This window comes from Chenopodium album, chromosome 14 (genome assembly GCF_948465745.1).
Source record: "Chenopodium album chromosome 14, dcCheAlbu1.1, whole genome shotgun sequence".
Taxonomy (NCBI): Eukaryota; Viridiplantae; Streptophyta; class Magnoliopsida; order Caryophyllales; family Amaranthaceae; genus Chenopodium; species Chenopodium album.
Window position 1 is genome coordinate 47,984,838 of NC_137847.1, and position 23,852 is coordinate 48,008,689.

The 23,852-nt window shown below is 32.8% G+C and overlaps 2 protein-coding genes across 2 annotated transcripts; both read left to right on the top strand.

Moving 5' to 3' along the window:
- Positions 1 to 4,413: 4,413 nt before the first annotated feature.
- On the top strand, positions 4,414 to 11,231 carry LOC145577385 (protein FRIGIDA-ESSENTIAL 1-like). The gene is made up of 5 exons (XM_081634797.1): positions 4,414 to 5,033; positions 8,766 to 9,207; positions 9,331 to 9,545; positions 9,630 to 10,852; positions 10,935 to 11,231. Exons 1-5 carry the CDS (start codon positions 4,532 to 4,534, stop codon positions 10,962 to 10,964), a joined length of 2,412 nt encoding a protein of 803 aa, XP_081490923.1. The 5' UTR covers positions 4,414 to 4,531; the 3' UTR covers positions 10,965 to 11,231.
- A 10,808-nt stretch (positions 11,232 to 22,039) lies between these two features.
- LOC145577387 (auxin-repressed 12.5 kDa protein-like) lies at positions 22,040 to 23,524 on the top strand. Its single transcript, XM_081634798.1, has 3 exons — positions 22,040 to 22,199; positions 22,302 to 22,530; positions 23,178 to 23,524. Exons 1-3 carry the CDS (start codon positions 22,094 to 22,096, stop codon positions 23,212 to 23,214), a joined length of 372 nt encoding a protein of 123 aa, XP_081490924.1. The 5' UTR covers positions 22,040 to 22,093; the 3' UTR covers positions 23,215 to 23,524.
- The last annotated feature ends 328 nt before the right edge of the window (positions 23,525 to 23,852 follow it).

Consider the following 23,852-nt stretch of genomic DNA (forward strand, 5'->3'; position numbering starts at 1 on the left):
CTATTTATGAGATTATGTGAGGACTTATCTTCGAAATATGGACTAAAACCTAGTTGTAATATGTCCGTACACGAGAAAGTTGGTATTTTTTTTATACGCACTTGCTCAAGGTGTATCAAATCGATTGCTTGGTGAACGCTTTCAACGATCAGGTGATACTATTAATAGGGCAATTCATGATGTACTAAATGCAATTTCTTGTCGAAAGGTCAAGGGTCTTTCTTATGACAATTTAAGGCCATACGATCCAAACTTCACAAAGGTGTCAGCTAAAATAACTACAGATAAAAAATACATGCCGTATTTTAAGGTAAACTACTATTATGTTGTAAGCTTGTAACATAATTATAAATCTATACTTACAAGTGATTTAAATTGTTATTTTTCATGTAGGATTGTATTGGATGCATAGATGGCACTCATATTGAAGCTACAATACCCGAGGCCCAACAAATGCCTTATAGAGGAAGGAAAGGAGTTCCTACATTTAATGTATTAGCTGCATGTGATTTTGATATATGTTTTACATTTGTATTAGCCGGTTGGGAAGGATCAGCACATGATACTCGTGTTTTTCTTCATGCTATCGGAACTCCGGAATTAAAATTCCCTAAACCACCTGAAGGTATGTGTATGTTATACATTCCTTACAATATTTTAGATTTTTTTTAATATAATAAGTTTTTGAGTTGTTGTTATGATATATTTATCTGACAACTTTCAATAACAAATTTACGTAGGCAAGTATTACTTGGCTGATAAAGGATATCCAGATCGAAATGGTTTTCTAGTACCATATCCAAAGTTAAGGTATCATGCATCGCAATTTCAACACACGCCTCCACAAAATAAACAAGAAACTTTTAATCGGTGGCACTCCTCACTTCGAAGTTGTATCGAGAGATGTTTTGGAGTCTTGAAGCAAAGATGGAAGATACTAACTAGAATGCCGTAATTTAGTGTTGAGACAAATACAAATTATAGTTGCGACTTTTACGCTTCATTATTATATTAGAATATATTCACTAGATGATCTAATTTTTCGAGTGTTAGAAGAGTATTCTAACTTTATACCTTCATTCAAACTTCCAGATGTCACTTCTCGTTCACAAGGTGAAGCTACAGCAACAAATTGTACATCAATGAAGGCTACTCGTGATAGTATAGCTGATTCTTTATGGTTAGCTGGACGACGCAATTAATTTATTGTAGTATGTAGTATTTTAAAAAGGATTTTTGAGGTTAATTTTCATTATGATCAGAAGTATCTGATTTTTTGTACATGTCTTATTTTATGAATTGATTGCTTAATAGATTTATATATTATAGTCCATGATATTTTAAAAATATTAAAATAAGATATGACATACTACTACTATCACTAATAATATTAATATTAATAATAATAATATTTTAATAATAATAATAGTAATAATAATAATTTCAACAGCTAGTTTTGCCAAACATTCATCTTATGAACAACTACCTTTACAGCTGACAGCTCACAGCTACCTATTGACAACTTATAGCTACCTCTACAGCTAACAGCTACTCAAAAGCTAACAGCCAGCAACTACAACTACTTTTGCCGAATAGACCCTTTGAACTTAGAGGTAGTAGTTGAAAATTTAATCTGTAGTTTTTAAAATAAAATATTGATTTTTATACTCCCTCTGATTTTTTTTTTAAATGCATCACTTGAGTTTTCACACTTGTCGAGACACAACTTTGACCATTAATATCTTTAATTAGATATTAGTAAAAATTATAAAAAAATTATATTATGATAGTAGACATTGTAACAAATCCAACAATATATTACATGACCATGTTTATAAATTATATAGTAGTGAAAATTAAAGTCAAATGTAACATATGAATAGTGCAAATTCTCAAGTGATGCATTTTAAAAAAAAACGGAGGGAGTATGTAACAGCTAGTCAACTGCTAATTTACCAAACACTTATACCTAAATTATCTATCTTCACAGCTAACAACATATTGACACCTTACAGCTACCTACACAGCTTACAACTAGGGGTGTACAAAAAAAAAAATATTGTAACCATTAACTAGTATAACCGACTCTTTTAATAGATTAATTAATCGAACTGTTAAATATAGCGGTTAACACAGTTACGGTTACAATTTGAGTAAACAGTTAACCATTAAAATTAAAAAAAAATATATTTATTTTATATAATATTCTTTTTTTTTTTAAGGAAAAGATATATAATTAAATTAACCTTATAAGAATCTTTATTGATTTGTAATCAACTAATTGGAACTTATTATTGTTTATATGAAATTTTTTAAAAAGTATTGATTTATTGTTTTTTTATTGGTTAGCGGTTAACCAGTAACCGTACCACTAAGAAATGGTTAACGGTACGGTTACACTCCGTGTTTTTAAGTAATCGGTCTAGCGGTTAACCGTACCGTTAAGGCTTAACAGTACGGTTAACCTAATGTGAACAACCCTACTTACAACTACCTTTATAGCTATATTTTGCCGGACACATCTATAGGTTTTTTGTTTTTGTTTTTGTTTTTTTTTTAAAAATAAATTGAGAATTGCATTTGGGAAAAAGTCAAATTTATCAACCAAAACTAGCTTAAGGCCTGTGCCATGCACGGTCAACAAATAAAATTTGATAAAAACATACAAATCAAATATATAGAAATTATAATGTCATAATATATATTAATAGTCAAAGCAAAAAAATATCTAAAAATGGATTTTTTAGGCTGCCCAAGCCCGAGAATTTTTCAAGCAGGAATTGGTTTGATCAGATCTAGTGGTCATATTAGCAAATACTTATTAATAAATGCATTTTTAATGTACATCAAAAATCAATCAAACAACAAACTAAAATCTTCTTTTTCAAAAAAAAAAAAAAAAAAAAAAAATCTAACTAACTAACTAACTAAAATCTTCACTAAAACTATTAGCAAAAGTGCAAACATACACAAAATTACAAATACTATATCCCCTTTTATATCTAAAAACTCATTTGTCAAACACAACTTTTATTTTATAGCTATAAACCTATATCATACTCTGTAAATTCTTAATTTGTGATAATATGTACATATAGTAGTAAAATTTTTCAGTAACAAAATTGTAATTAACTTAAATATATAGTTATATTAAATTAAAATTGAAATAAAATATTAGCTAGCTGAGGTATACATATATATATAAAAAACTAAGTGATATTTTAAAGTAATTTCTATAATATCTATTATATGAATCAATTTATTATTACTTTTTTTTGGCAAAATCTAATAATACTCCATTTAAAAAATAATTAAAAAGGAAGGAGACTTTTGGAGGGAAAAACAGCACCAGGATGTGACATGTATCACTCTCGGTGTCTGTTTTAGTATTAAGTTATTGATTTTTGGCAAAATCTAATAATACTCCATTTAAAAGATAATTAAAAAGGAAGGGGACTTTTGGAGGGAAAAAACAGCACGATGTGACATGTATCACTCTCGGTGTCTGTTTTATTATTAAGTTATTGATGATTGATGGATGTCTTTTCTCTTTGTATAGTACTAGATGAAGCTCGTGCGATGCACGGTTTGTTTGATTATTATTTTTTTTTTTTGTATTTATTAGCTAAAATTTGTTATATATATTTAGATAAAATTCCTAAAATTAAAAGATAATATTTAATATTTAATTATTGTAAACTTAAAAATCTCATTCGCCAATTTTGCTTACGTGACATTTGAATTGTTTAATTCTAAAAGAAATTAATAATCTCTTATTTAATTGGCTATTACTAAGATTTATAATCCTACATGACGCGCTAAGAAAATTAGATCCTACGTGGCTCTCTAAAAACTCGGGAAAAAACTCCCCTTTATATATATATATATATATATATTAGATTATAGACTAGATATTAGTATTCCATAAAAAAAATTACCTTCAATCAAGCTTAATTTTAAACGACTTGTCTATGTGTATATAAAAAAAATAAAATAAAGTACGAGTACAAAAAAAAAAAAAAAGGTACCAATTCTACCAAATAAACACGAAGTGATAAATTTTTTCAATAAATAAGAGTAGGAAAACTTTTGTATACACCCGGTTTTCAGTAATTTACTGTACATCGGGTACACTTTTGTCAGATTTAGTGTTACTTTTGTCAAATTTAGTGTCACTTTTGTCAAATTTATCAATGAAGCATAAATAAATCTTATATATGTCAGGGTAACTTTTGTGCGTTTTAGTGTAACTTTTGCACAATTTATTGTCACTTTATAACGGATGTTCAGTAATTTACTGAACATCCGTTTTATTTAAAAGTTTGTGATAAGAGTATGAATGAGAGGGTAAACCTAATAAATTCTCTGTCAAAAAAAAAAAAAAAAAAAAAAAAAAAAAAAAAAAAAAAAAACTAATGAATTCATCCTATAAATACATGATCAATTTTAATGGAGATTATACATGAATTAATATACGGACTACTATACAGTTACTACCTTTGAGAAGATTTGAGTAACCGACGATCCTTCGATGGCTTCCTCCGATTCTCACCGCAACAATGGCGATACTTTAGAGGAGGAAGACGAAGAAGAATACGAAGAGGTTGAGGAAGAAGAGGAGGTTGAAGAAGAAGACGAATATGTAGAGGTAGAAGAATATGAGGAGGTTGAAGAAGAAGTAGAAGAGGAGGAAGAATTCGAAGAGGTTGAAGAAGAAGTTGCAGATGATGATGTTGAGGAAGAGGTGGAAGAAATAGTAGTAGAAGAAGAAGAAGAAGATGAGGAAGAGTACGAGGAGGTTGAGGAATACGAAGAGGTTGAAGAAGAAGTAGAGGAAGAAGTAACGGATGATGAAGACGATGCAACAATAGCGGAAGAATGTTCGAATTTGGTTAAAGAGGATGCGAATTTGGCGGAACAAGATGTAACAATGGCGGAAATCGAAGGTAATGACGACGATGGAGAAGGAGAAGGGGAAATCAATTATGTCACAATTGCAATTGCTCCTGCGAAATCGAATTCCAAAGTTTACGGTTTGTTATCTTCAATTTCATTCTCTAATTGCCGATTTGTTTGATTTTAATAGTTTGATTGCCGATTTTTGCTTCAATTTGTATTTGATTTTTGTTGATCATTAATGTTTTTTTGCTTTGCTTGCATGTTAGTTGATGTTGTTCGTTTGAATTTGATTTAGATAATGAGTTATATAAACCTTGATCGGGTACATTCCCTTAGGATTAATTGGATTGGGGTGATGTGCAGAAAATAAAGCAGACGGCTTTCGATCATCCCATCGATTATATAGGGTTTGTAATTAGTTGAGCTACAGAGTTCTTTTGAGATCTTCTACATCCCATTATGCTAAATTCTCCATTTTGGGGGCATTGATTAGTCAAAAGTGATTTGAGGAAGTAGATTCTGTGTGAAATTTATGGGTTGAAATGATGTGGCTATTATGGTTAAACGAGCTTGTTGTTATAACTGGTTGGAGTGAAGGATGTGGTTATTATGATTATCTTAGCTTGTTGTTATAACTAGAGCTAAGTAGCTTCTTAGTATATGAAATCTACTGACTTGTTTAGGAAAGGTGGGATTGCAAGAAGTATTTTTAAGATGAATTTTTGACATGTGCATAGGGTGGAGTTGAGTGATGCTTGTTGATTGCTGTTTTATGGCTTAAAAAAGTATTCATTTACTTCCGGAAACTCAAATTCTTAATCTAATTAGACTTTCCAAGAAGCTTCTATCAACCCTTGGAATCTATTTAAGGCTGTTGGGTTTTACTTAGAATTTATAGAATTTGATTAATTTTGTTAATTTAGAATCTTATTATCTCTAAATATTTAGGAGGCAAGGTGCTGGATGGAGTATTTTTTAAGTATTAAAATCAATTTATGTACTTAAGTTACCATGATTATGATGGATTATCTTGGTTGTTAATTTGTGTCCCATGGTTATTACCCTTTATGAAACATTACGCCTTGGCATGGTTGATTGGAGTGATTTGAGTGTAGTTGTATTATGATGAAGACCCCTTAAATATGGGTGCTTGTGAAAGGTTGAGGGCACATATCTTGTTGTTTGATCCACCATATTTAGCAAATCTTGGTTATTAGAGCTACAATAAGAAATATTATGGAAGAAAGGAATGAAATAAAGAGTATGAAGGGAATGAGGGATTTAGAAAGAAGAAATTTTAATATGCACATTCTTTTCCCTTTTGGTGTTTGTAAAAGGAAAGTGGGGAGCAACCAAGGTAAGTCGAAAATTTGAGGTTATATAATGTTAAAAAATTAGGGGCTGTAGTTAGTTATAGGAACCCCATTTGATGGGGAAGTTGGCTATATAAATTGAAAAAAGTGGATGAGTGGAGTTTGTAGGCTTCTTAGGAGGGGCATTTGAAGGAAAATCAAGGCATTGAAAGGAAGAATTTTATTCTGAACATTTTATAAAGGAAAATGTTAACTCTGCCAAGTTATAAGGTGTTGGAGTTTAACCTAGTTAACCTTTATGATACACTTTGTTTTTTCATGGTTATTTGGAGTAACTGACATGTGTAGTGGTATTATTAGCTTGTCATGGGTGCATGTGAAGGCTGGGTGGCCTTTATGGTCTTGGCATTTGACATACTGTTATTATAGCATATAGGGCATTAAAGCTAAACTATAATATTGGTTTCAGACAAGCATTAATTGTTTACAAACAAAAGCCGTGAAAGAATGAATAGCTAATCAAAAAAAGTAAAATTACTAAATATGATATCATGGTATAGTTATTCTTTCATTATTCAATTAACTTGTACTTTTCTTATGTTAAATGATGAAGTTTGAACTAATTGCGTAGCAGGCTAAGATTTAGGGATACAAATTCTAAGGATCAAGAAAAAAAAACCATAATTATTAGGAATTCGATGAAGAAAAACAAAAATCATAGAATGTTCTTTATTATTATCTTTCTTTTATTATACTCTAAAATCAAACTAACGAAAGGTGAATTTGGAGAAGGCGAATTCTAGAAGAAGAAAGAAAATTAAGAAGATCTAGATTCATTTTTTTAACTTAAATTGATAAAAATGCATACTATACTCTCTTATCATATTTTCCTTTACGTAATTGTTGGAAGATCTATTGCTTTGAATTTTAGACTTCTATGTGGCGTGAAGAAGAAATAATATTTAGATGAGAAGGAAGAAGAACTAGATTTATTCCTTTGAGTATGAATCCATAACCAACCCTCATATCACATATCCTTTTCCTCGTTACGAAGCTCTTGAAAGATCTAATGCAGTAATGCTTGCTTCATGTTCGGTGCGAACATTATGACGTGTATTGAGCTATAAGCCCATATGGCTAAGCATTAAATCTAGGTCACATCATTGTGTTGGATCACCTAAATATGTATGAGGTGGAAGGCAATCTTGCAACTATTATTGCGACATGACTACATTGGATAAGCTAGAAGATTTGCCCTCGACAAGCACTGGCTCAAGCTCAAATATTAGGCTCGATTGTTACTTAAAGTTGTTAGCTAGTCCGTGAGCTATTGGTTATAACCCCTTGTCTCGCCATGGTAAGCAATGAAGTTTAGATAAGTCTAATCCTTCCCATTCGAAACCATTTAGGCTTGCTTCATACATGGTGTTCAAAGAGTCATTTTGATTTAGTGCGTCGTAATCCAAAGCCAAATACGAATGAATATGTTTGGCTACATCATAAATGGTCAAATGTAGCCATTAGATGTGTCAAATATGTCTCAAAGGTACTACCTTACAAAACTTTGCTAAGGTTTTGCGTCTTTGATGCTTATAAGGAGGGTGATTTAATCCAAATCTAACCCATTCAAGGAAAAAGTTATACCCGAGAAAAATTATTCAGAAATTGAAGTTGGTCTTTGAATTGGAGTTGGATCGGGTTTGGTTGTGGTCCGACTTGTGTTCGACCATGCCAAGTCGAGTTGGATTTAAATGGTGTAATTTGAAGATAATTATGCTTTCCTATTTGATGTTGCTATTATGGTTGGATTTAGTTGTGTAATTGATTTTATTTTGAATTAGCATTTAGAATAATATATGAAAAAATATGTAAGGGGAAACTTAGGACCTGAATTTGGATTCCGAGGTTTAAATCATGTGGAAATGAACTCATTTGGAGGTCCGTATCCTTTATCCGGGTCCCGTTATTAAACGGACTAGACTTGTCCCATCTAAGTTGGATCCTTTGCCATCCCTTGATGCTTAGAAGATCACATGTTTGGAGCTTGTGGTTTTGTGAAGGATGGTTCGGGTTTCTATCCTTAAGCGTGTGTCTCTCCTAAGATTGCATTCTATTTTACTTTGGATGCTTGGATTGAGGATTATTTTTGAGATTGAATATATTTCAAGGAATAATCTTTCTTGGAGAAGGGTATGCGTAATAGTGCATTACCAAGATTATTTGAGTTGGAATGGAGTATAATAAACTCATTTTAAGCTGTCTATGATATTGTTGGAGGTCTTAAGGTATGTTGTGGGTCTCAATATTGTTAGTGAGTGTAGATTGTGGTGGATACTCACTGAGGACCTGCTTTGTGTCAAGGCAATTTAAGCCCTTGTCTTGGTTGTTGTCCATTCTTCTCTTCTGGTTGTTTAATTCTACATTCGTACTGGCATGTCTTACTGAAAAGGTTTCAAGTGATTCTTATTAGAAGTTTATGTTTGGTTAGAAGCAATTGATCTAAAGAAGATGCTGCCTCATTCATTTGTTTACTCGCATTCTATCTTCATGTAGATGATAGCCAAGATGTTGAAACTAAAGGAGGTGAGGTATGCTTGAGATCAGGACATACAAGTGATGTAAAGTCTGAAGCAAGTATTCTATGTGATACCCGCGCTGCAGAAACCTGCTGTGACCGAAATTCATCACCTAAATTGCAGAATGCGGATGAATCGGGGATCCCTTCAATTGATGTTGGGCGTTACAAATCTTCAAAATTGTACAAACATATCGCTGGCCCTCTTAGTAATGGAAGTGATGCTGTGGAAGAGAAACAGGGGCATGTAGAACAATCAATTCTAGTTTCTGCCTCTGAGACGTATGTTTCTGTTCCTCATGCTGTTAGTGATCAATTGGGTAATATGGAGACTGCTGATGTTGAGGAGTCTAAGCTGCTTTCTGAGGAGGCAAATCATCATTCCCCGTCAAGACAAGACATGGACCATAAGGACTCAAGGTCTGCAAATTTGATTCTATAAATTAGTTCTTACTGGTAGTTATGCTGTGTTGATTCTTTCGCAGAACAGAGGCTCTGACGCTCCAATTATTGTTTATATTGCTAATACATGAGTTTTTCCAGATTGTGGTTTCCCCGAGTGAGGCCAAGGAGCTTGTCACCTGGCGCTGAATGCAAGGATGGAAGTAAACGACCTGCGATTATTTGTGAGTATTTCGCTAAAGGTTGGTGCATCAAAGGGAGTTCCTGTAGATTTCTTCATGAAAGAGATCATGAAAATGCTACGCAAGTAGAGGGAGGTGTGCTTCTCACTAAAAGCGAGCTTTCACCTGATAAAGGTATATTCAAGTCTGTAAGGAGTGTTGTGCGGCTGTAACGCACCTGCAATTTAATTCTTTTAATGAGTACCTCTATGTTAGCAGGTTCTGGAGATAGTGTAGGAAAGGGTATTCAAAGAGAGCGTGGAGTGGGATCTCGTCAATATGAAGATACGGATACGAATGCCTTGCTTGAGAGAAAGGTTTCATCTTCCCTATTTTCTACTGATTTCAAGAATTTGCCGTCTTGTAAAGATGGCCCTAGGCAAGTAGAGGTAGAAGTAGATATCTATAAAGAAAATCACTCATCTGATAACCATGGCTCGTCAGTTGCTGAAAGCAGTTCTATACCACAGCTGAATTTCTGCTCTAGGTTTGGATCTTCAATGAGGGAATTAGGAGTATCTTCTGGCTCGGATTCTATCTCGAGGCTAGTGGAAGAATCGGCTGCTATGCGAAGGCGTTATTCATTGGATGCTCAGAGTTCTGTGCCTTCTTACCATTTCTCTAGTTGGAAAAACACTTCTTTACTGCGTAACTCTCCCTTGTATTCAGGATCTAATTCAGCAAAGTATTCTGATTCGAGTTATACACTGGGTGGGTTTCTCTCTTTTAAGTATAAGAAGGCTTTTACTCCCTATAACTGGGAGCCATCTGTCCCCTTTCAATCCTCCTATTTCAAACCTCCAGTAAATAGATCTTCAGATGTTCCATACGACCCTTTTCGTGATAGCATTGAGAAATCTGATGTTGGACGTGAATCTGTTAGGCTTTCTTCTTGTGGTCAAACTCAAGATGCGAAAAGCATCTCCGGACAGAATTCTCCGGAGTTGCCTAGAAGATTAGAAATTGAATCTTGGGACAAAAATTACAGTGGCCATGACAAAGTCATCCCTGCTGTTGAAGCAGAATCAGCCGCAACTTCTAATAGTGATGCTCAAAATAAGAGTTTGACTGAAGAGGAGAATCCTATGGTTCCTGGCAGTGTCAAAGCTATACTCAAAGCAAGCAGAAGTGTCAATGATGGTAACTCTAAGATACAAAGTGGAGAACTGAAGTTAGAAAATGGCAGGCAACCTATGGAGTTAGATGATGAAGAATCTAAGATAATAAGGTGTTTTCGTGCTGCTCTTATAGAATTCGTGAAGGAGTTGATGAAACCAATATGGCATGAAGGCCGCCTGTCGAAGGATGTATATAAGGTAATAGTTCAAAAAGCCGAAGACAAGATTCTGAGCACTTTAAAACCAAATCAAGTTCCAAGTTCGTCAGAGTTGATTAAGCAATATCTGTCTTTTTCCCGTCCTAAAATATTGAAGCTTATTCAGGTGAGACTTTGAAAATCAGCTAGACATATTTAAGAATTACACAAGGTGTTCTAAATCTGACATGTATTTATACCTTTTTCAGGCATATGTTGACAAATATGGCAGATTTTAGAAGCACATAATGGGTCCTGGTTATTGTACAGTTTTCTCACCTGCTGAGAGTTACATATGAGACTCTCCCGAATATGACCAGAACCTTAACTTTATAAAATGCCAGTGTAGGTATTTTTCTTGGGTGTCTTTTAGGTTAGGACATTTTTATGCCTTAAGAATTTCTTTTGGTCGTACATTATGTTGAAGATTTTTGGTCATTTCAGTGAAGGCCAAGTCAAGTGGAAGCTCTTGGTGTGCAATATGCATTTATTGCTTTTTTTCTTGCCATCTTAGTTTCCTTTTAAACGACAAACTTTGAACATCATTTTATGACATTAGGCAAATGACTTAAAACTATGATGTTCAAATTTGGTGTTAAACTTTGAACCTGTGTTCACATGACATAATGTTATGGACATGAGTGTCGTTTTAGCTTAAGAAAGAGAGGATTTGAGTTGGATTGATAATAATGTGGATGCGGATTTTCTTTTCTTTCTTTTTTTTTTTTTTTTTTGGGGGGGGGGGGGGGGGGGAGTAAGGGAAACAGTATGTGCTCACCTTAACCTAAGACAAAGGACATGTGAAATTAGGATGATGATGTTAATGAGTAAAGAGTGAAGTTTGACGTTGTTAGATGTATAATTTGTCTCTAGCATGGTGCCAAAGTGAAACCTAACTCCACGTAACCAAGTATATGAAAAAGTTGCCTTCTTATCGGAGACTTAGCTTACTCCATGTCAGCTTACTCCATGTCACATAGCTAAGATTATGAAAGATCTATCTCAAACTCGTGGCTTCTTTTGCAATCATCACAAACCTTTATCCATATAGTGCAAAAGTGTAAGCTACCTCCATATTAGAGTGGAGTATCGCATAAGTTGAAAATATGAAAAAGTTCTCAAAGAAAGTTGTTTATACCTATTAGGCTATTTATTAAAATTCAAAATTTAATTTATCGTAACCCAAACCAAATGACCAAGTAAATAAACTCATTATTGATTAAAGTAGTACAAGATGGTTTATTATTTATTTATTTATTTTTCTAATTTTTAAATTTAATGTTTTATCTTAACTCTTTCTGGGACACAATTTCCATGATACAATCTTCTGCCTTCATATCCTAAAAAAATGTTTGCACTTTCCTTTAACCAAAGTTTACACTTTACTTTTCTTAAAAAAAAAAAAAAAATGGTTTACACTTTCCTTTGCACAAAGTTTAGGTGATAAATGGTTATCAATTGTTATTCTAATGAATAAGTAGATATGCAAGGAATTAGGGCCTGTTCTCTTCAGCTTGTTCAGCTCCAATCAGTCCAATTCCTAATTTCCTTCTCTCATAAACAATTCATTTCAGCTCAGCTTAGTTCCAATAAGTTCACCTCAGGTATTTTCTTATTAATTGAATGAAAGAGGGTGTTCAGAGAGTCCCGGGACCAAAGTTTATAGTAGTCGGAAGAGAAGTATTAAACTACTAATGCAAAGTTGCAAAGGAAAGCTTAAGAAATCTTAAAAGATCGTTATGGGACGTAGTAGATATGGGATGAAGTACATACATTCACTTTTAAAAATAAATTGCTTTGTAATAGAACGACAATCAACATAATGACATGGTTTTGTTTGATTTATTTGCTTACTTTATATCCAAATTATTGTTTTCCCCCAAAAAAAAAAAAAAAAAACCCCAAATTATTGTGAACCATTAAAAAGTCAAGCTTGCAAGTTGCAACATACTTAGCCCATGTTGATTAGTTGTCATTTGCTCATCGAAGTCTAGGAGAAACTTTTCATCCTTGTATAATCTTCATAGTAAGAGTTATACACATTTCAATGGGATGCTTTACCAACCTATGATATGGACAATAGCTGGAATCAAAAGTCTTTTGACATAAACCATTTTCCAACTTTATTTTCAAGAAAGGCAAATCAAATTTTATAGGAAAACTTCTTGTGTTGAATTGTTTCTAATTGGGTTTATCTTTCTAAACAAAGTTCAAAGATAGATCATTTTTCTCTTATTTTGCCTTTTTTGAAATCTTCATAGGCGATGAGGTGATAGTTACTAACAATGTCTCTTTAGTAACTTTGTAGGACTAGTCAATTTGTGAGTCCTTCTCTTTCTTCATTTGTGATGAAGTCCCTTTTCTCTTTGTTGTAGGTGACTTGAAAGTTTTTGTCGTGAGCTCTTATTGCTGGTTCTCGGAAAGAATATAATATATTAGGAATTAATAGGGCCATTCCATTGATTCACATCTCAACCGTAGAGGCGATCTTTGGATATAAAAAGCAAAATGCACGAAGGTTAATGTAGTCAAGTACATCTTTCCATTAATGGGTTTAGGATAGCTCAATCATGCTAAAGAAGATTTTCAAAATTTTTGTCCTTTTGGTCTAAGCTATTAATATTATGTGTACCTAAGGGAAGCAATTCCCTTAGAACGAGCATATAGATTGTTTATTACTCCCTTTGTCCCATAATACTTGGGATGTTGTGATGGACATGTTTAAAAAAACTACAAGCGGGTCCATTTAAAATATTTGTTTATTATATAAAGGATTTTCTTTTGTATTTTTATATTGAAAGAAAACAAAAAGTGGGGGAGGTGGGTGTAGTGAGAGGAGAGAAAATATAGGATTTAATTGGGTTTTGGAGTTTGAGGTCCCAAAGAGAGTATAACCAAATATTTTTTTTATTAGCGGTCCCATTCCATATTTAGTTACGTGTCAAGTATTTTGAGACGGATGAAAATGGTAACTGTGTCAAGTATTATGGGACGGAGAGAGTAGTTAGTTATCGCAGTACCACCATGATTATTGCATGTCTCTGTGAAGTGAGGGACATGCTTTCAAGGTTAGTTGAATTTTAGAGGCTAGTAATTGGATGACATTTATAGCATATTTATATTCTTGGTGTATAGATTCACATAATGATGATTATCATGAGAGCTTCTAAATTATTTTTTGGAAACTATGGCTGTCATATCTTGGATTAGATGAGTTTATAAGGAGTTCATCAGGTTTGCCAAACTTAGAGTTGGTACTAGCCTTCAAGCCAATGGCATTACTTCCAACCAGGAAGGTTAATAAGCTTTTTGCCGAAAGTTTTATTCAAGGTAACAATTTGTTTGTTATTATGCTTATCTGGGCATCTTTTTCTTCTTCTTTCTTTAATTCAAGGAGGAGGTTCATGACATGTCCATCTCATCAAATTGTTCCAAAAAATGTCTTGGCTCGTGTCACCAACAATTTTGACTCTTTAATACCTCTTCAAATCAGTTGACTTTCGGAGGCAACAAAATGAGAGCTCATCTAATGTCATTCATCGAGTGTTTATGTCAAGTTTGTCCAACTTTCTATTGAGTGAATCAAAGGCAAGTTAGGAGAGGATAAGGGGTTAAGCCGATCTTGCTCTAGTATGACTATTTAAAATTTTAATATGGAGGTGCTAGCATTCACTCTTTTTTTTTTTTTTTTCCATCTTTATTGTTTTCATTAGCTTTTCATTCTAATCTCCAAAGGCATGCGCTATGTTGCTCGTACTCGTGTACCCATGTCCAACTTGGGTATGTGTGTAACTCTCTACATTGTCTATTTTGTAAAACAATCTCATGAATTTAGTGAAAAAAAAAAATAAAAAATTGAAAGGTAAAAGTGTTAAACCCATGTTCAAGTGTTAGACAATCTAATATGGGTACATATCCGTGCAAGGGTTAGATATAGACATCTTTAGTATTCTCAGGCCGCATGCACATACTACACTCCATATTAGTATGATATTGTCCGCTTTGGGTCTAACCCGCACTTTTTTTTTTTGGGCACCTTCACAAAAGGCCTTGTACTAATTGGAGTATGCTTTTACTTATAAGGAAGTCCTCTCCTTAATTCTTCCATGTAGGACTTGGGTTGAACAACCAACAAGTGTGGGCCATAAAGCTTCCAAAGCTTGGTAATGGTGATTATAAATGATATTATAACCCATATTTGGCTCAATTCAATCTAGAAGGGAGAGGTTGAGGTCTAGGGGGAGCATTAATTGTGTGGAGAATTGTGGCTAGATGATTGGTTGAATGCATTTAGGTTCACTGCTTATTTCTGAATTATCAAATTAATTTGATGAGAAATAGGGTGTTAAGGGATTTCCATGTGTTTTTTTAAAGGTTTACTCTTTACCACAGGCTTGATAATTGAACACGAGTAAATTATTTGTGGTATCTGATGTTATATTTCTTTCTATTGGAAGTTGTACTTCTTTGATTTCCATATTGTTGATATACTTTTGTCTGCTAGGAGCAAGTATAACATTGGTTGGTTATTCTTCAAATTTGTTCAACTAGCTGATCATGCTTTACCAAGTATATATTGGTAAGTTGTTTTTTTGGCTTCATTTCATCTTATGTCTTGCCTACACTCCGTCTGGTGTGCATAGAGAAAAATATTTGGAATAAGTTTAATTCCATATTTGTGCACGGCCTCTTCTAGAATTATATGGAGACGATTTTCATAGTTGATTTTTTCTACCCATGTTTCTCCCTTTTATATTTTATGCTGCCCGTACTTACATCTTGACAAGTCCTCTTGAGGAACTGTAGCTGCCAATTTCATTTGCAGCTCATTGATCCCGAGTCCAATTTTATGCTGATTTTCGTTTGCAGGTAAAATTTGTTGGAACTTTATGGTGTATATGAATAGACAATAGAGCATGCCTCTCTAACAAAGCTTTTATTCATTTTGACTAGAATCTTTTGTAGTTCACATTTTTAATGTCTAATAGCAGTTGGTGTCAAAAATCTAATTTAAAATCAAATTTTCAACTCTCAGGTAATGTGTTCTACTTACTACTACGTTTATTACCAGTATATATTGGCAAATAAGTTTTCTTATCTTCTCTAACATTATATTAGCGTATCATGTAATTGAGATTGTAAATATCATCACATTCAGTATTCTAATTTTTAACCATTAAGAAGAGTATAATCACTTTTATAATTTGAGCTATTTCATTTGGATAATATATACTTCGTAGTATTTTGTTTTGAACTTTTACTGTTATTTTTTCAGATTTATTGAATTTTTCTCAAATAATAAGAAAGAAAGAATCGAAACCTTGGAAGGAAGACATTGGATTTAGTCCTAAATAAATGATGTTTCATAATTCTTTTGCTTGCATCTAGACATTGTGTAGTTGAATGGACTCAGGTGTCATGCTATGTATTTCATCTTTTTCTTAATATGCATTTTGTAGCCTGTTTTGTAGTTTCATGGAACTATTTTGTTTTGGTACTAACTTATTTTGAACAGTGAGAAGAATTGGTGAAGAGCCATACTGCTGACTGTTTGTTTGTAGTGTTTTTAGATGCTTTCGATTGCATCCTTGAGCATGTGATTTGTATGTTGTTTAAGTTCTGGTTATTTGGTGCTATCAATCCGTTATATATGCTCCATTGCGTGTATGAATGACTCTTTAAGCAAATTATATTTCCAGAAACACATGAAATTTATTTTTCAAAAAACCTGAAATAAAAAAAAATTCCTTTTGGAGAAAGATATGTGATTGTTTAATGTTTCAGAGAAGCATCATGACAATTTGTATTGATGCAGAACTACAAAAGTGTGTTCCCCTTAAAATTCATATGATGATATTTGTGAAAATTGATTGATTTCTTTCTCATAAGATGTCTGGAGAAGCAACTCATGCTAGTGGAATAGACTCCAGCTCATTCTTGGAAACACGGTAACCCTAGGGCACTTCAACCCTTTTCTTTTCACCTTAGAGATTTTATTTTCTTTTTTTTTATTTTGGAATAATAGTCTAGACAAAGGCTAATAAGCTCATATAAGTTTAAGTCACAGCTGATAAGCTTAGAGCATTTTAAGATAGTAACTTATAAGCCCAAATGAGATATCAGGTGAAAAGAACGAAGCTTCTAATAATTTGTTTTTGTGACTATATAATTTTTATTATCGGAGCCCAATAGATGAAGTTTTGGTTTCATGCTTTATTAAACATTTGAATTAGTTTACTATAATAACTGAGGCTTTTGCTTAATGTTTCCATGTTGCTCAGGGGATTCGAAGAGCCTAATCTTTATTGTCTTTCTTATATCTTGACTGAATGTAGTATCTACCTAATCACACTTAACCTGTCCAACTCCATGCTGATGTTGACTATTTTTTAGAGCCATAGAAATATGAGAATGTGGATTAACTAGAATGACATCTAGGTAGATGCCTTAGGAGTTTATTTTTTTCATTTGATTTTTCACATTATACTCCGCTGTTATCTAGGATTTGCAATTCAAAGAGTATTGCACTTTATCTGATCCGTGCATCCGTGGTACCTGAGGCACATTATTAACATAATGGTGCATATTACTGTTGAGCAAAGTATAAAGTGTGTCATTATGATTCATAGTCTGTAGCAGGTTTCAATTTGGCAAAGCATAATGTTTTTAAGTGAAATTTAGAATCTAGAACTTTATTTGTCTGTTCTTGTTTGATAACTTGAAAGTATTATGAGTATGCTTGTGCCGAAAGCATCTACCTTCGCCATATTTTCCACACTATGTGCAAATGTGCAGTTGATAAATGTGATAACCATGGACTTGTGGTAAATAGCTTGTACTCTCTCCATCATTCTTAGGCTAGAATTGAAAATTAGTTGCTTAATGTGGGGAAGTCGGGAGATGCTTAGAAAGAGAGAGGTTTTACTCAAAGTAGAGGAGGCTTACTCTATTCCCTTCTATGTTGTGGGTGACGATTGGCTATATGGCTCCTTGTTGGCTTTTGTCAATGAACTGGAGATGTTGATATTTGTCTTCCTTGGATGCATGGTTTGGATGTAGATGGTGTATACTGTATACCTTTGGCTGACTAGATGAGAACTACAGAAGTTAAGCTGGCATGTGGTGTAATTTCTCTAGTTCCAAGTGCTAGCTACTAATCAGGATCGTGATAAAAATTGTCCAAGTCTCTTGCTATGGTTATAAAAATGAGATATCTCAAGGCAAGTCTACCTTTATCATATGCCGTTTATGGTAAGTTGATATCAAGTGTTAGTTTACTTGGAGGAGAAAACATAATTCTCGTTATGCCTCTTATGGAGGTTCACAGTATCAAGGATACTGTCTAATGATATTTGAGAGGTAGCTATGTAGCCCTTGTACTTCAATGTCCCATGTGTTCTGAATTTGTTCATTATAACCATGCTCATGGGCAATGCTGGGCAGCTGTTAATGGATAAGATGATGTTGAAGTTACGTTACCACCTCAGTGTCTTGTCCGTGCAGGATAAATATTTTGGCAGAAAAGTATGGCAGCTCTTATTCTCTCCAATGTTATGGCTCATGGCTTGGTTTTGTTCCTGTCAAAGTTTAAATGTGAAAGAGGTTCTAAATAATTGACCCTTTAGACTGCAGTTGTTTAGACATCACAAGAATCCTGCAGTATAATGGTGAAAGCTGAAAGTAAATGCCATCACTATTTAGTGCTTGAAAACGTAGCTAGCAGGTTGAATCATAATGTTGCTAGAAGCTGCAAGCTTGCACAGGAATGAATCACTAATAACGTATTAATGACTGTTTGTGATGGTCTTTTCCTCTCCTAATCATTCTGAAGGTATGAACTAAGTAGCTCTTTATGGCAGATGGATGACAAGAGTTATCTTTTGGACTTTTGAGATAAATTTTCTTATGTATGTACTCGGCTGCATCTAGGATTTTGTCACCAAACCCAAATCTATGTTCTATAAAACAGGCATCGGTTATTTTCTAGAAAAGTGTACGAGACATCTAAAAATACGAGTTTAGGCTAGGTGTCTAATAGACATGTTGCGCGAACTATAATCCCTTGAGGGACATTCCAAAGAACTCTCTCGCAAAATACTACGCGCAGAATTTCTGCAACAATGAGGTTTTACAGTTCTGAAGACAAAGCAATTGCCAATTGGTCACATGACTATGTACTTGATTTGCAATGATGTATTCAAGAAAGAAAAATAAGATGCTGAGACAAAGACATACCACCAACTTTGGAAGTTGATTGTCTAAGCTTGCAGAATATTCAACCATTCAACATCTTATCTTTGTCAATTCATCACTGGATAAATATGCAGATTTTCACAAATTAATAACTTAATTACTAATTAAAAAGTTCTTATGATGCCAAATGGTTACCGAACACCATACGATAAAAGTTGTCATCTTCTTATAATCTTATCAATCACGTTATATGGCATCTTTCAATGAGTTATTTTTAATATATGTCCACTTCACTATATTGAATTTCATCGTTCTTTTCAATCAATAGCTAAAAAGTTCTGTACTGTATGAATTTACTTTTGATTAAGAAATGTGTATACAAACGATGTACCAATTCAATGTCTTTTACATGGAGTTAAGCTAAAATATGGTCCTTAAACTTTGGTATTTGTAGCATTTTAGTCCCTCAATTTTTAAATGAGGCAAAATGGTCTCTCAATCACCAATGACTTACTTTTCAGGTACAAATTATCTGACTAAGCATAGTTTAGGGACCTTGGTGCACATGTGGCAATAAATTTAATGATTTTAAATGCAAAGTTTAGGGACCTTTAGCTGATGAGTTGGCATTAATTAAATTAGAAATGAAAGTTTAGGGACAATTATAGGGTGAGGTGGCTAATGTAATTAATATAAGCCAAAGTTTAAGGACCTTAAAGGGACACATGATGCTCCCATACAAGAGTGATTATATGTTTTAACCCCTAAGTGTAATTTAGTTCAATTAAACTAATTTCATTTCAACTAAACCAATTTAATTTTAGTAAAAATTATTTACTTTTTAAAAATATATAAGTGAAATAATTTAAGCGTGTGAATGTATGGTCGTCGCCATTTTTCAATTAAACACATTTAGTTAATGATCTAAGGAAATTATTATTTTCTCCTAGAAATTAACATAAGAAAAAAAAAAGAAAAAAAAAAGGAAAACCCTTAAAATTGTCTCACATAAAACCCAAAAAAATTCAAAATCATTTAGAACACAAAACAAATAGAAAAAAAAAACCTTGAAATTGACACACAAAAACCCAAAAAATTGAAAACCTTTTAGAACATAAACTCATGAAAAAATAAATTGTCAATAAGAAAAGTGGGGTGGTATTATTTTTATTCTAGTTTCATAAATTTATTTAGTTTTATATTACAAAGTTTGGGTTTGTCTTACTCACTCACTTGGAAAACACATTATATTTTTTGGTTTTATTTATTTTTATTTAAATTTATTTTGGTGTGTGAAATATATAAGGGGTTAGGAGTTAGGATTTGAGGATGTGTGGTTAATGAGTTTAGGTGGGATATATTGTATAAAAATTTGATTACTAAAAAATGGTAGGAAGTAAAGGAATGATAAAAAAAAAATATAAAATATATCATGATTATCAAATTTTATTAGCAATTTTTATTCTTGCCAACTCAATTTATGAATATTTGGTTAAAAAAACTCACTTTATGAATTCCTAAGTTTTTGTTTATATTGTTTCAAAAAAATAAAATAAAAACTTTTGTTTGTATTTAATTTAATTAATTGACTATGATCTAACAAGTCCCTAAACTTTTGCTTGAAAAAAATAAGTATAGTCCCTAAAATTTGCTGACTCATCGCTGGAAGTCCTCGAACTTTGGCTTAGTTGTCATTGACATCCCTAAACTTTGTTGATTAGGAAGTTCCTCCACCAGAAATGGTAAAGATAGACCTTTTTGCCTCATTTCAAAGATGAGGGACCAAATATGTTACTAATGGCAAAGTTGATGGACCGTATTTTAGCTTAATTCCTTTTACGTGTTTACTTTTCTAAAATGTTCGTGTATTTGGTTAAAACTCTTATGCCTCACCTAATTAAATTGAATTTAGATGATATATTAGATAAGCTAGTCTTGAATTTGATTAATCAGGTCAAAATCACTATTTAATCGATTTTATAATTTTAATGCCATTTCTGCAATCAAACTAAGAATTTGCTTGATTTTTCTTATAAAAAATTACTGTTCTTAAAGAACAATTTAATGAGAGTGTAAAATAGCTTAAATGGTTAAAATTTTCCTTTTAATTCGGGTATTTCGGCTCTTTAAACATCAAAAAAAAAAAAATTCTAGACCCAATTAGATTTATATCTACTCACGTGACCAAATGCCACATTTTAGAAGGGACCATAACTTTTGATTAAGCTTAAGACATGGGATTAGATTCCATAACCAAAGTTTTAGGGGGCCACATGTCATCGGCCAACATCCACATTAGGGCCCACAATTGGCCTCTACACAACAGGACAATTATTGTACTCAGTAGGAGACAGGTGGAAGTTGATCCGAAATCATTTCTCTTTCATAGGATATTTTCTATGTGGGCCCCACCATCAACCTTATCCTTAGCATTTTTACTATTTCCACTCCCTCTTTACTCCATACTTCACTCCCTTGTGCTATTTGCCTGTTTGGCCAATCTAGATCTTTCTTAGTACAACTTGTTAGGATAAGGGCTTAGTAATAATTTGGACTTATTTCACTAATGTTGACATTTTATATGGGACGGAATTAATGTAAGAATAATGTGATGATATTTTAATTTAATAATATGTTTGAATTTTAACGTAATTTATAACGTCTCACGATAAGTTATGATAGGTTTAAATCATTCAGCTCATCTAAATAGTTAAATTTTATTAAATATTTCATCATACTCTAATATACTATGTATTAAATAAAATATAATATTATTTTCAATTACTTAGATTATACTAGAGACTTTAAACAAATAGCTTTATTTTGGTGGATAGAATGAACTTAATCATGACTATATGTCTATATTGCCAAACAAATCCTTTGTTTAAAGTGCTCCTCCTAATACTAATCTCATAAGCATGATGTGTTATGTAGCTCATCAAATACGGAGCATTAGAGATAAGAGAAGATATTATTAATTAAAAAAAAGCTCAATAAAGAAGTGACAAATGGCAATATCTTATTATTACCATACTTAAAAAAAATCTGTCAAAATCAAACGGCTGTGTAAATAGCAAATTGCTAATGTGGCAATATCATCCAAGATATTTTATCACTAACTTTTGTCTATATAAACAAGCCACTCACTTATCCATTTTTAATCAACAAGAAAAAAATGGTGCTACTAGAAAAACTATGGGATGATGTTGTAGCCGGTCCACACCCTGACCGTGGTCTAGGCAAGCTCAGGAAGCTCCAAGTTCAGAACTTAGCCAACCAAGGTATGCATAAATTTCACGGTCGATATATTTTTATGTCAACCAAATAAGCATGTAAATATTATGTTGATCATAAACATAGTGTTATCTTGTGTGTTATTATAGAAGGGGAGGCGGCGAAATACCAGAGGTCAGTGTCAATGCCGGCAGTGACATCGGCTAGCCCCGGAACACCGGGAACACCAACAACACCAACGACGCCGAATTCGGCACGTAGTAAGGATAACGTGTGGAGGAGTGTGTTTAACCCAGGCAGTAACCTCAACTCTAGGAATATTGGAAATCAGATCTTTGATAAACCCTCTCAAGCAACCTCTCCTACTGTTTATGACTGGTAACGTTACATATATACTTCATACATGGTTTGTTATTACATGTCACACGTACCAAATACTTAAAATTCATGCTTATTCTTATTGTAACACATCAAAATTCTAATTATACTAAACAGATCTGCCTAATAATAATAAAAATAATTTCGTTTGGCCAAGCTAAAACCTTAAAGATCATAAAATAAAATAAATGAGTTTAAGAGTATTTTATATCATGTACAAGTATATTGGACCGGACATGTTGGATAAATTAATGAACGAAGGATCTTTTTGGATAATATTGGATGATTGATTTTGGACCATGTATAAATTTTGGACAAAGCTACTATATGGACTTAGTACTAAGTGTATGTTTTTTTTTATTAAAAAAAAAAAAAAAAAAGGTGTTATGTCAATTACATATTTCGTAACATGGTGCATCCTTAATAGATCTAAAATTTTTAAAAGTTAAAATAAGAAGAAAATAAATCGAAATAGTGTTATTACACAATAGTAATTGATTGGAATTTATTACATAAGATATTTCTATTGATGTAATTATTGTTTTTAGCGGATGAACTAGATATTTTATTATGACCAGAATTTATATTAAAGGTTGCACTATACTCGTACAAGTTAATTAACCATAATTTATGGGTTAAATTTACAGGCTCTACAGTGGAGAGACGAGGAGCAAGCATCTTTGAGTGACCAATTGACAAAACTTCAACTGAGTACTAGTGATGACCTTTTACTATGTTATTGTTACATATCTAGTTATTTGCCTTTGATGTTGCTAATGAACCATGATGTTATTCATGGTTTCATGTTCTGTAAATATAAGTATGTAGTGTTCATCGTCTTTGCCCGACGACGTGAGTTTTGTTGTCACGGTTGTTCCTGTACTAGACTTCTTTTTGTTGCATGTAATGCTGCTTTTGTTTAGCTACCTTGTTGTCTGATGTTGTTGGTTGTAATGAAGAAATGAACCATAAAGTCGACATTCGTTGATCAAAACCTACTTGTGTTGATTTTGTTTTCCTTTGATTTCAAATCTTTCTTGTTTCTGGTAATGAGTAACTAAACATCAGGTCTTTCTTTCTTAAAATTACGTAAATCCATTTTCAACATCAAGTCTTGCACAATCAGAGCTTAATCGCTTCTTATTATGAACCAAGTTTTTGATGATTTCTTCGAGTTTTTTTATCTAGAGGAGATGAATGAATTTGAATGATTACAAGAATGAATTTGAATGATTACAAACCGCAATGAGATTAGTGAAGACAACATGATATCGTGTCATAAAATACATAGATCGGAAGATTTGGCTTCCAGCCATTACCAA

Coding starts and splice junctions, on each gene's coding strand:
- LOC145577385 (XM_081634797.1), top strand. CDS start 4,532: ATGGCTTCCTCCGATTCTCACCGCAACAATGGCGATACTTTAGAGGAG. Junction 5,034..8,765: donor ATCGAATTCCAAAGTTTACG/GTTTGTTATCTT, acceptor ATCTTCATGTAG/ATGATAGCCAAGATGTTGAA. Junction 10,853..10,934: donor AAATATTGAAGCTTATTCAG/GTGAGACTTTGA, acceptor TACCTTTTTCAG/GCATATGTTGACAAATATGG.
- LOC145577387 (XM_081634798.1), top strand. CDS start 22,094: ATGGTGCTACTAGAAAAACTATGGGATGATGTTGTAGCCGGTCCACAC. Junction 22,200..22,301: donor TCAGAACTTAGCCAACCAAG/GTATGCATAAAT, acceptor GTGTTATTATAG/AAGGGGAGGCGGCGAAATAC. Junction 22,531..23,177: donor TCTCCTACTGTTTATGACTG/GTAACGTTACAT, acceptor TTAAATTTACAG/GCTCTACAGTGGAGAGACGA.